This window comes from Sarcophilus harrisii, chromosome 2 (assembly GCF_902635505.1).
Source record: "Sarcophilus harrisii chromosome 2, mSarHar1.11, whole genome shotgun sequence".
Lineage (NCBI taxonomy): Eukaryota > Metazoa > Chordata > Mammalia > Dasyuromorphia > Dasyuridae > Sarcophilus > Sarcophilus harrisii.
The window spans coordinates 361,510,828-361,524,281 of record NC_045427.1 but is presented as its reverse complement, the minus strand read 5'-3'; the positions used below and the strand labels follow the sequence as shown (position 1 = coordinate 361,524,281).

Below are 13,454 nucleotides of genomic sequence, written 5' to 3'. Positions count from 1 at the left end.
ACATCAAGAATCAATCAAACAAAACCAAAAAAAAAAAAAAAAACTAGAAGAGAATGTAAATTACCTCATCATAATAATGATTGACCGGGAAAATAGATCCAGGAGAGACAATCTAAGAATTATTGGACTACCTGAAAACCACAATGAAAAAAAAAAGAGCTTAGATAAGATCTTTCAAGAAATCATCCATCTGATTTGATTGTCTTAGAACCTAGAAATCTGATGCCCTAGAACTGTTTCATCTGTAGTACAGGAGTAAAGATACTTCAACTCTCTAACAAAGTTGCTGTGAGGAAAATCTTTTGTAAATCTTTCTAATTGTATAGAAGGGTAAGCTAATAATAAGGTCTTTCTTAGTAGCTAGCATACATTTGGCCATAGTATAAGGGAGGTAACTCTAAAAGAGCATTATCTAATAATCACACAAACAGTGAAATTCCATGTATAAATTACTTTTTAGAACAAGACACCATTAATTGAAATATCATTGGAATTTGACTAATAATTATTTAAATTCTGAAGATCTAATAGAATGAACTAGAAATAATCTAGTCTGGAAGTCAGGATGCCTGGTTTCTAGACCAGACATTGCCAAAAACTAATTGCATTTTCTGAAGCAAATTATCCTCTCAGAACCTCAGTTCATCATATCCCTAATAAGTTGGTTGTACTTATTCTCTAAGGTTTCTTCTAGCTATAAAAATCTATTATTGGGAGCACAAAATTAGATGTAGAAATTAGAAAATTAGAAGGTATCTCAAAAGCTATCTAATCCAGTCCCCTAATTTTTCAGATAAAGAAACTTGAGATTTAAGAGAAGTTAGAGAACCCAAGATCATATGATCATAAGTATCAGAGGCCCCAGAGGTTTAGTTGGGTAAACTAAATCTCAGAGAGAGAAACTAACTGCCTAAGGTAACAAATAGTTACTATACAAATAGTATAATAGCTATAATTTGAATCCAGATCTTCTGATTCCAAATTCATTGCTTTCTTTGCATCATTACAAGTTACCAGAAGTAACTAAAATTTGAGACTAAAATGAAAGAATGTGTTTTTTTAAGCTTTGAATCTCCTGTGCCTCTTTACCAAGAATGACTAATGTACCAACAGTAACTTGTTCCCCAGAAATAATTTATACTTTGAAAGAATATGGTAATTTTCCACAAGAAAAATAATTGTCTTCATGTGATTTTATTTAAATCTGCTAAGGAAACTGTAATAGTGGCCTTTATAAATTTATGGTTTTATCCTTACCCTTTTCTTTATAGATGGAAATTTCTTGGCAATAGGTTCACATGACAACTGCATCTATATATATGGTGTTTATGACAGTGGGAGAAAATATAGTCGAATTGGTAAATGCTCAGTAAGTACTTTTTTTAGTTTATGATAAATATGAATGAATTATTTTAATACTTTACTTTGAATTAAAAATGTATAATGGCAATGAAAATAACAAAATTCTCTTCTCTTTCTAGGGTCATTCCAGCTTTATTACTCACTTGGACTGGTCTGTTAATTCTCAGTACCTTGTGTCTAACTCAGGGGACTATGAAATTCTTTATTGTGAGTAAAATAAATTATTTTGGGGTAGAAATGATATATGTAATTCACTCCAGGATATGTCACAAAAATAGAAACAGATTACTTTGCTAGTGATCTCAATTTTCTGATCTGCAAAATCATGTGGTTGAACGAGATAACCTCTCAAGTTTTTTCCAGTTCTGACGTTTTATGATTCTTTCATGCCAAAAATGCCTTCCAGCAGTGGCATTCTATGTTCTTATATTCTGGAGATTTAGCACCAATAATCCAAGGTTGTTTTATGGTCTCTTCTAACTCTTATATGAGTTTGATAGGTTTGTTACTAGTTAATTAAAGCATTACATTTAAACAATAAAAACCTAAAACTGTTCAGGTATGACATTAAATGTTCATCCTTTCTGCCATCAGCTGCCTATGGCAGAGTAGGATAGTAGAAAGTCAAAACTTTGGCTCAGAAAGCCTTGGGAGGCCTGTCTCAAATGTACTTTTCTGGGTTACCCTGAGCAAGTCATGTAATTTCTGGTGCTCCAGGCAAACCTCTAAGATTATTAATTGCAAAATAGTTGCTGATTTGCTTTTGTCGAAGGAGTTTCCTTATTAGTAGTTATATACACCAATGAAATCATAAAAGTAGGAACTACAGAATACCCAAAACTATGGGAGATATACAGAAAAATAAGCCACCCTGTGCCTTAGTATTCAAGAACTAGCTGAAGTGGTGGAAAGAAATGCATCTCTTACAAGGAGTATGATACAATGAAAAGAAAACTGGATTAGAAGTCAAAGGATCAGAATAGGAACAGCTTCCTTCTTTGTATTTGTATCCCTAGCATGAAGGGCAATGCCTCTCCTAGAATTGGTACTTATTAACTAATTACTTATATCTTGTAATTTTTTTGCAATATAATTGGCAGGTACAATTATCTAGTCATACTCTACATTCTTTTCCCTCTCCAGTAGTTAACAAAGGTAAAATATGGTTAAAATTAAGATCAAAAGCATCCTTAAAGAAGATATAATACCTAAAAAAGGGGAGCAACAAAAGTGGGGTGCATGTGGAATGGGAAGACCAGACAGCAAGTTTTCTTACTAATAAATTTTTTAAAAAGATATAGCATTCTTATGACCCATTGATAAGATTATTCTTCTCCTATCTGCTATTTTTTCTGTGTTACTATCCTATTGTCACAACAGCACTATTCCTTCCATTGCTTTCTCCATCTTTATACTACTAGCATATCCTAGGACCAATATCTGTGCTCTGTTGGGCCTTTATTTGAAAAATGTTTCTTTCCTGGTTCTCAGCACTACTACAGTGAGGCATATGAATACCTTAGAGAGAGTTAGAGAAGTGCCCCAAGGATGATTAAAGGATTGGTGAATATCTACAGTGCAGGGATGGAACTAAGAGTGAGTAAATTGAGGGCTTTTTTATAAGTCTTCTGCAATGTTCTCTCTAATCTATTTTAGTTGTGAGTGGACAGTGATGTTAACATAAGCAATCAGCTACAAAGATTGAACATTTCTTGAAATGTTGGTTAATGTTAAATGTTAAATTAAATAAAATAAGATTTCAACAGAGCTAATAGATTGCACATTTGATGTTATTACATAGTCTTTATTTTCCTATATGATAAGTGTACACAAATGGAAGACCAAGTTATCACCCTGGATACCTTAGAATCAGCCAGAGTCAGGATAAGCAAAAGTCCTTGGTCTTTATTCTTGGTCTTTAGGGGTAGAAGTGAAGGGAATGGACACAGGATCTCCGCAGCCTTCCTTTTCCATCTCTACTGCCCAAGTGACTCTGGCTTGTCTTAGTCCACAGCCTAATTCTACCCACAATTCTCTGTATATACCAAAAGATTGGACCAGCACAGAATAGTGGGAAGGGCCACTTTCCAAGCATATGCTAATAGAGTATTGTCCAATCGGTAGTTAGCCTTAAGTGCTCGGTTGTCCAACCTCAGTTCAAGAAAACTCAAGAGTTTCAGCCCTTTAGAAATAACTATGATCACCACTTTTGCAGAGTTGAACCAGTCATTTCTAAAATTGTCTAGAGGGAAAGAAGAGACAAATTAGACAGATGTAGAAGCTACTCCTAAGTCCCACTAAAGTTCCATAAATTAGAGGGACTCAAATTTCTCCCAATTCTAGGACTCATGGACTAGGACATTAGGTTCTGACTATCAGAGATACCTGCCCCCAGATAATGAAAGCCAGGAAAGAGCAAGATCCCCAATTGGATTCAAACAGACCACCTAGGAAATGAAAATTGGCAGTCTTGACCTTAAGTTCCAAGTAGAAAGCTAGTAGGAAGGAATGACATAGAGCAGGGTCAAAGTATAACTCCAGCAGAGAAGTTATATAGGGTGTGAAAAACACAACTTTCTTCTCTCCTCCTGCTTCCATGGCAGTGTGATATAGTAGAAAGAGTACTGGGCCTAGCGTCAAGAAATTTTGTTTTAAATCCCAGTTCTAATCCCTATAAACTCTGTTATCTTAGCCAAATAACCTCACATCCTGAGCCTTAGTTTCTTCATCTATAAAATGGAGAAAGTAATACCTACACTGTTTCCCTCACAGAGTTTGTTATAGGAAAACACTTGGCAAATTTTTATGTGCTATATAAAGAAGAAATAAATTATCTAAGAGAAAGTCTTTGTCCATCAAATGCCTCCCCAGCACTGATTAAAATTAAACCAATGAGAAATTCACGTGAATAAGCAAGACTGAGAGAATTATGAGAAGTGTCTAACAATCATTCTTATCACAATGTGAATTGTTAGTGGTCTAGTTTCCTAAGTATATTTAGAGGATGAAAATGTTGAGAAGATTCCTAAAAATAGTTTGCATTTATATAATATTCTCCACAAAACTCCATCAGGTGAGCAAAGCAGATATTATTTTCTTTTTTCTAGATAAGAAAACTGAAGCTCTGAAATTGACTTATTCAGGATCACATGATTAGAATAACTATTAGAAACAGGATTTGAAACCAGATCTTCTGACTCCAAGTCCAGTATTCTTTTCAGGACACTACACTATTGTAAGAGAAGAGAAACCCAGTTAGGAGGAGAGGAATGCCATGGGCAGCAAGAGGACAGTAAGAAAACTGTGTCCTGTAAGTGGTATAAGAATGAGGAGAACCGAAGATAGGAGAGGGGCCCAAAAAGGGAGGTAAGAACCAAGTAAGAAATAGTCTTACACTTAATGATGAATGATTCAGGTTAGGTCTTAAGAATTCATGTTAGAATCTTAGGATTAAATGACTATTTATAACAGTCAGTATTGGTATCACATGGAACTGATAGGACAAGAAGGTTGTAAAGCTCCTTTCTGAGGAGAATAGTTAGAAATTCACACCTGAAACCATGAAGACGGGATGAATCAAGTCCCTTTTAGTGTTTCAATTCATCACTTCTGTTTATAGCTTAGCCCATCAGTTCATTTTTTTTCTTTTTTTAGGGGTCCCTTCTGTATGTAAGCAAGTTGTAAGTGTGGAAACAACCAGAGATATAGAATGGGTTACATATACCTGTACTTTAGGATTCCATGTTTTCGGTAAGTTTCTTGAAAACTTTATTAAACAAAAAGACCAAATCTCAGAATGTTTGTCCGTTTATTTTCCAACAACTTTTTAAAATCAGACTTTCTGAGTTCTCAGCTTCCTTCCCTCCATTCTCTCTCTCCTGATGTCCAAGCCAATCTGAACTAGTTGCTTGCCTAAATTCCTTTGCACTATGTAGACTTTTCTATCCCAATTAATAATTAAAGTCAGATTTTACCACTTTGGGGTCCTAGAGAATTCCAGTGCATGTAGTTTCATGTCTCTCACTAGGAATTTCTTGAGTCTTCTTCCCATAAAGAATCTGAGAAATGCTTGAAATTTCTTAGATCCAAATCAGATGGACATATTAAGTGATTTTTTTGTTTTTTAGGTTTTCTTTTTTCCTTTTTTTAATTGAAGCTTTTTATTTTCAAAACATATGTAAGGATAATTTTTCAACATTGACCCTTGCTAAACCTTGTGTTCCAATTTTTCCCTCTCTTCCCCCCATACCCTCCCCTAGATGGCAAGTAATCCAATATCTGTTAAACATAGTAAAAATATATCCAATACAGGCATACAGTTGCCTTGCTACGCAAGAAAAATCAGATCAAAAAGGAAAAAAATGAAAAAGAAAATAAAATTCAAATAAACAACAACAAAAAAGTGAAAATGTTATATTGTGATCTATCCTCAGTTCCCACAACCTTCTATCTAGGTATAGATGGTTCTCATCATCACAAGATCATTGGAAATGGCCTGAATCATCTCATTGTTGAGAAGAGTCACATTCATCAGAATTGATCATCATATAATCTTGCTGTTGCCATGTACAGTAATCTCCTGGTTCTTCTCACATTAAGTGATCTTATATCCTATCTTATATCTCTGTAGATTACTTAACTAGCTTAGATTTAAATTCTTGACATGGCATAATACTTCACTTCATTATATTTTATATCTTTAAGTTCTGTAGGTTCTCACACCATGTCATATCCATGTGCATCTCTTGGTGGAGCTTGTTAACCTGTCAAAAGCAGCCATTACTTTACTTTTGCCCCAGGGCTGTCCCCTTAAGAACTGAATTAGGAGACCTCCTCACTCCTAAATCTACTGTCATATATAGGGATTATGTCTTTTGTCACCAGTCCATCTTTGAAAACAAGAGTACCTCAGCCCAGCAACACAAATCACAACTGATAGCTTGGTTCTTGTCCTAGTCTTTAATTCTTTCATCTTTCTTGACTCAGAGGTGTGATGGAATGGATTTGGAAATCTCTTCATTCAAGAACCTGCTGCCACGTCTGGCAACAATATCTATTCTGCACTATTTCACTACCCATGGGAAAAAAAAACACAATACCACAGCCTTCAGTAATCATCAAGGACCTAGATATCAGTCTACAGACAGTCAGGATCTCTATCAGGACTAGGGTCTAAAACACCAAGTCAAATTGGGAACCAAGCACATGCTCAAATGCCTAGGAACTTCTGAGTACTAGCCATCCTGCTTTATTTTGGGATGAGACAAAAGAAGTGGAGCCAAATAAAAGTTTAGTCAATCTCTTGAGTGGTTAATCATCAGGTATTTCCCATCTCAGATACCTGCACATATTATTCTTCTAATTCAACCTCTTTCTTGATTATAGGAGAGAAAACAACACACTGATCCCACTCTCTGTTCTTCCCACAATCACTACTTTCAAATTCCAACCTCCTCTCCTCCAATCCTTTCAATTCAAAGTACAAAAAACCCTTTTCCATGCTACCAATCTCCTATCTCTTAGTTTGTGCATCTATCATAGTCCTACCCTCCCCAGCCCCTGTTCTTTTCTACCATTGCCTTCCTTTAGCTTTCTCAAACATTGGTTCTATATTTTTTTTTATTTTACTGTCACAATATAGCTTACAACTTTATCCTTTTTATTTGTTCCTATTGCCAGCAACCTAATTCTGGCTATGTTGCCTGAACTATTGTAATAGCCTGCTATTTAGGATTTTCCCATTCTTTCCTTCTCCATCCCACCTTCCACAAAGCTGCCAAATTAATCTTTCTAAAGCACAAATTTGATTATATCACTCTAGTGCTCAAAAATTTTAAGTGGCTTTCTATTTCTTTTTTAATAAATTTCAAAGTATTAAAGCCTTCCTGAAATTTATAAACTTTTATAAACTTCTATGTTATCTCCCTTTTTGTTTTCTATCCAACTTGGTCAATTTGCTATCCTTCTATCTTTCTATCTTGTCTTCTTAGAACCCCTGCTTTCTGTCAAGGCTTTGTTTAGGTGTTTAGGTGCTGTCTCCTCAGAAATCAAGAGAGCAGTGCTCTTCCCCTTCTCAAAGTGTCTTTATTTGCTTAGCTCTGCACAAGTTATAGAATGTATAAGTGGAGTGACTTTTCTTTTTTGTGTCTTCTACCATTTGTACATAGTAGAAGCTTAAATATCAGTCATACTGAATTGAATAGAAATCTTTGCAAATTAGAAATGAAAGTCCTTATCTATCATATAAGGATGCTGTGAGAGTCCAAAATACATTGTAAAAGCACCTTATTTAGAGAGGAAAAATATTAATTATTCACGTATATTTATTTATGTATTTTTACATAATCACAAAATTATTTATGTATGTATCACTTTGGAATTATTAAATGCTTTCATTTTTCATTTACTCATTTGATCTGCCTAGGAATCCTGAGAGATAAGCAGATGAGGGATTATTGTCCTCAATTTATGTAATTAATCAACAAAAATTTATTAAGTGCCACACTTTGTTGCTAGTTACTGGGAATACAAATACAAAAGTAATATAGATACTGCCTTCCCTTAAGGAGTTTACATTCTATATAGGAAGAAACTGGGATCCTTGGAAAGGAAACGATTACCTGAGGCTATACAGACCTATTTTTTTATTCATTTTGGTTTGGAAGATAGCTTTTAGATCATGGAAAGAGCCCTGGATGTAGAGAACTTTCAGCTCTTGAGTTTCAATTCTACAATAATTGAGTCATAGGACATCATAGCATAATAGAAAAGCGCTGGATTTGGAGGCAGAGAATTTGAGTTTCCAGAGCAAAACTGGAATTCATCTAGAGATTCCAGTTCTCTATATCCAGGACTCTTCCCATCATATCCCACAACCCTACTTTGTAACTAGTTGTACCTCGGATACACCATGTTCCTTCTTGAATCTCAGTTTCTCCATCAGTAAAACAAATGGGTTGAACTATATCGTCTCTTCTTTCCAACTTTTCAAGACTTCAAAGTCTTGAGTCACTTGGAAAGATTTACCTATAGCTAGTAAGTATAGGGAACCTAAAACCTAAAAGTCAGTTAGGATTAAATCCTTAGGGGAAAACAGTATCAAATATGAAACACTTTTTTCACCCTGTGTGACAAATGTGAACCCTAAATTCTCACAGGAGAGAGATTATGCTATGATCCCTGATTGCTATGCTTCTAAGTAACTTTTATTTCTTGTTTGATGTTAAGAAATCCATCCCTGGTGATTTGGTGAAAATAGGCTAATATGGAAAGATGAAAATAAGAGAAGCTAGGATGGTGTTTGCCTTCTGAAGTCCCAGATCCAAGACTAAATGACTGTATATTTTGGTTGTATTAAAGAAATATTAGTTTTAGTGACACAAAAAAGTAAATATATAAGATATGTAAAAAGTCTGCTGTATTTCAGGAGTGTGGCCAGAAGGCTCAGATGGAACAGACATCAATGCTGTTTGTAGGTCCCACAAGAAAAAACTTTTATCAACTGGTGATGACTTTGGCAAAGTACATCTCTTCTCTTATCCATGTTCACAATTCAGGGTAAGGTATTACTTTTAAAAACCATATTAATCTCATCCTTAGAAATCCTCTTCAAGGGAAATTCAGTAATGATCAATTAGCAAAAATTAATGACTTGGGACCTTTTTAACATCCTCATATCTTAGCACATAGGGGTTTGTCTCTTGTTAGTATTTAGAACTCTCCCTCACTGTAGAAACTTTTTCTAGATGTCTTAAGTCTTGACCAGGCAACCATCTGGCCAAAATTTGGCCTAAGTTTTTTGGGATTTTACCTAAGGTGAAGGATGATCCAGAGCAGATAATATCCAGCTTTACAAAAATAACCCTTACATCCTGCCTCTACAAAAAACACAAATCACTAGAATGATTAAGAAAGACTGTGCTTAATGTTACCATCACTATCATTATTATTTATAAAAGCAATCATTGTGTATGTTATAAAATGTAAATTGGTTTGAAACTGTTTCCATTTTCATGCCTTTATATGTTCAGTACCTTATACATAGTAATGTTTAAGAAATGTGCTTTACATGAAATTGAAATAGATTTTTTGCAGATTGGAGGGAGATATGTCATAGTCTTATATAGCAGTTGAAGGTTTATAACCCTGTGAGGTAAAGAGTACAAATTGTCCTATCTCTGTTTTACCAAAGAGGAAAGTGAGAAAAAACTGGGAAGGGAACAAGCATTGATTAAACACCAACTATGTGACAGTCATTGTGCTAAGCACTTTACAAATGTTACCTTATTTAATGGAATTAAGACTAGATGACTTCTAAAGTCTCTCCCAGCTCTGAGTTTCCATTCTACAATAGCTGAGTCATAGGACATCATAGCATAGTAGAAGAATGCTGGATTTGGAGGCAGAGAACTTGAGTTTGAATCTTGCCTCTTCTGGCATCTTCTGCAGCAGCCTTTACCAGTGCTCTGAACATAAGTGCCTTTGCTCTGCTGATGAGCTCCAACTTGTGCTGTATATATTTTTTTGTATATGGCTGTTTTCATGTTCTTCTCCTCCATTAGACTCTGCTTTTTAAGCCAAGCCTGACTTTTTCCTTTGTTTCCTTGGTCCCTGTCACATAAAAGATACTTAACAAATGTTTATTGACTGAGATCTTGGCACGATCTCTGTAGGTCTCAGTTTCCTCTGTAAAATAATGGTGTCAGATTAGATAGTAGCTGAGTTACCTTCCTACTCCAAATTTGTGACCTCATCTTTATGTTATAATCAGTATCATTGTGCTGAGAATATTACTTTTCTAGAGATAGTTCCTTATAGACAAAAGAAGGCACACTTGTTGCTTAATACATGTTTGGATTGCATTGAAGCATTGCCAATTATAAATGTTTTACAAATAATATTTCACTTTCATTTTGCTTTGTAGGCTCCCAGCCATGTATATGGTGGACACAGTAGTCACGTAACTAATGTAGATTTTCTATATGAGGACAGCCATCTCATCTCCACAGGTGGAAAAGATACAAGTATTATGCAGTGGCGAGTCATTTAGCATGGACTTGAGCACTAATACACATTGGAAATCATGTAAAGACGTCCTGTGTAGGCTGCATATTGAAGATCCCTATGTGCAGTTGAGCTTGGTCACTGTGATTTTTTTGTTTTGTTTTGTTTTTAAAAATTCTTACAAACCTCAGGAAAATTTTGCCCTCTGCCAGTTACCTTAGCTTAGTGATTTGATATGTGTCACTTTGGGGAAAACAATTTCTATTTCTTCCTTTTGTTGTATGATATATAAAACAGTACAAAGTTAATATAAAAATGACTCCACAGTTTACAATACAGTGATAACAGCAAAAGTAACTGGTAAATACTTAGTAACTTTTCTATATTCTATGAAAATGGTCACAGAATGCCTTTTAAAATAGTATACCTATATAAATGTATATGTTCTTTATTAATTCACCATCTACACTACATAGATCTTCTGTTTCAGATATTTATAGTAATGCTGAGGTATTGAATTGTGGCTGTTGTTGATTAACTTGTATGAAAAGAAGAAGCCAACTTAAAAACTACCAAGTTACTAACACAGTTGAATGCAGGCATACCACATGGAATAGAATTAAGTGGTTCCTTCTAAACAGGAGTAGGTAAACATTACACAAGGAAGTGATTTTCATAGAAATAATGCACAATGGGGCAGAGGTGCCATGTTGCAGCAGTTTTGTGACATTATGTGAGGTTTTGTTATAATATAGTAATGGACTTAATTGTGAACATTGACCTTGGGGTGACATTATATGTGCTGTGCCTATATTTAGTTTCATTTGGTTGCATTCTTTAAGGTATGGCATTAAAGTCTCCTGAGGTCAGAGGAGGAGAAGAAATGAAAAGATTATATCCCTTTTTTAAAAAACAGATTCTATTCCAAATTAATTTAAATACATCAGCAGGGTATGCAAGTATTTAACTGATTCCTATAAAATGTACTGCCTAACCAAACTAAAGCCAACTTTTAACATGCATATAAATCATATGTTCTGTGTAACTGACCATAAGCCCATTAATGGTTGAGACATGTAACTACCATAATCTGTGTATTAATCAGCATGAAATGGTATTGTACTTGCATAGGACTTTAGCAATTCATGATAAATGGCTATGGCTAGGCTCTACTTTTTTTATGCTTATGGATATTGTATATTTGTATTTTAAGACCAAGTAGATCAAGTGAAAAGGATCTCTTTTTAAGTGTACCATAAAACTATAGAGGAAAATGGAAGTCTTGAAAGGCTACATGAAATATTAATGTGCAACTTCTGGTCCCTGTCGTTTGTGCATGGGTGGATATTTATAGTATGAAATAAGATTGTGGTTTGCAATGATGTAATAATGGAGTTGGCATAAATCGTCAAGAAGGCCTTATCAATATTGATTGTGTGACACAGATTGAAATTTATTGTTTACATTGGAGAATGTATCTAAGATTTTAAAATAGAAGAGTAGTTAGCAGACTCTTATAAGATAATATTAAATTTTTTGCTTGTTCCAGACAAGTAAATGTGTTGAATTCTTTGATCTCTCCAGCACTGGTTTTTTAGAGTGGTTGATGAAATACAAGAATATAAATAACATTTGGAAGCATTTTTTATTATTACATCTCCAGCCTGCTATATTCAAAGTGCAGGTCACCAATAAACATAACGCATCAAAAGGAATTGGTTTGTTTGTATCTTTACTCTTTGTCTGTTTTTACCAATATATCATCCATGATCCAGAAAACTAAAAGTGAATTTCTTATAAACTATATGATTTAAAAGAAACTAATCTTATCCAAACCTTCCCTAGTATCTACTGAAATTTTTTAATTCTCAAAACGGTAGTATATAAATTGCATTTACTTAAATTATGAAGTTATCCATCACCTTCATAATAACATTTTTCATACACAGATTGTTGGAACTCTTCCATTCACATGGACCATGTGCTGTGCTTCAGGATATTTTGAATACTTTTATAGGATTTCATGTTAAATTGTGAAGTATCTTGAACTATCTAAATTATGGAATTTGAATATGTTCACTAGACAAACAGGAAAGATTGAAGAATAGGGTACTTTAAAAATAGAGTAATCTGATGTCAGGAAGAAGCATGAAGTAAAAAGGCAAGAAAATAGATGTGGGAAGTCTCATGGGTAGGCTACTGTAATAGTCCAAACAAAAGGCAAAGAAGGCCTGAACTGAGATAGATGGTTGGTGTGGCAAAAATAGAGAAGAGGGGCAGAAGCAGTAAAAATATTTCTTAGGAAAATACTGCAAAGTTGGAGGAGTAAGAGATTAGAGATTATTTTGACAAAATCCTGCTAATAAAGCTAGATAAGTTCCAAAGAGAAGCAAAACTATAAGAAATTTTCCCCCAAAAAAATGAGGGAAAAAGGAACATTTTTAGAAATGAATAGTTTTACCATTATGGAGGAGAGCAAAAGAAACAAAGGCAAAACATGAAGAGAGGGCAGGATAGAAGGGGAAAAGATACTAAGATGTACTGGTAGTATGAAAAATAAAGCTAAATTTTTTTTTCAAGTAATATAGTAAAGCAACCAAATCAAGAAATAAATGAAATTAACCAAAAAAAAAAAATCACAAGATGAAATGATGGGGGAATGGAATGTGATTTTTAAAATCTTACAAAAGATGATAAAACTTAATAGATTAGAAATGTCCTTAGAGAATACTAACAGAATATTAGATTCAGTTAAAAACAAACTCATTCCACTAGAAAATAGTGCTAGAAATGAAGTCAGAAAACAAGCTTAAAATTAATTAGATATTTAGAAATTATGCATAACTAAATTGGAAAGGAATGAGATGACAGAGCCATCAATTTATTATTTATTTTTATTATTTATACGAAATAAAAATAAATCTGGGCAAGATTTTTTTTAATGAAATAATGTTGAAGAATTTAAATACTAGCACCTCAGCTCCCACCATTGCATGTGTTAAATTCAGAGAATATAAGAAAATAAGCATGCTTCACAGTCCAACCACAGAGAACTCCCCCATGGCTGTGATTTACCTTTAATTCTTCCT

The 13,454-nt window shown here is 34.2% G+C and overlaps 1 protein-coding gene across 11 annotated transcripts in view; it reads left to right on the top strand.

Annotated features, from left to right (window-relative positions):
- Window positions 1-12,080, top strand: part of EML1 (EMAP like 1) — a 267,603-nt gene extending 255,523 nt beyond the window's left edge. For 10 of the 11 annotated variants that reach the window (XM_031953270.1, XM_031953269.1, XM_031953268.1 and 7 more), the window contains 5 exons: window positions 1,272-1,369; window positions 1,482-1,569; window positions 5,017-5,112; window positions 8,789-8,919; window positions 10,286-12,080. In XM_031953270.1, the coding sequence (XP_031809130.1) occupies window positions 1,272-1,369; window positions 1,482-1,569; window positions 5,017-5,112; window positions 8,789-8,919; window positions 10,286-10,411 (539 nt within the window). In that variant the 3' untranslated portion in view covers window positions 10,412-12,080. Of the gene's footprint in view, window positions 1-1,271; window positions 1,370-1,481; window positions 1,570-2,853; window positions 2,959-5,016; window positions 5,113-8,788; window positions 8,920-10,285 lie in introns of those variants that run through there. The other variant, XR_004232102.1, reaches the window with a different exon arrangement.
- The last annotated feature ends 1,374 nt before the right edge of the window (window positions 12,081-13,454 follow it).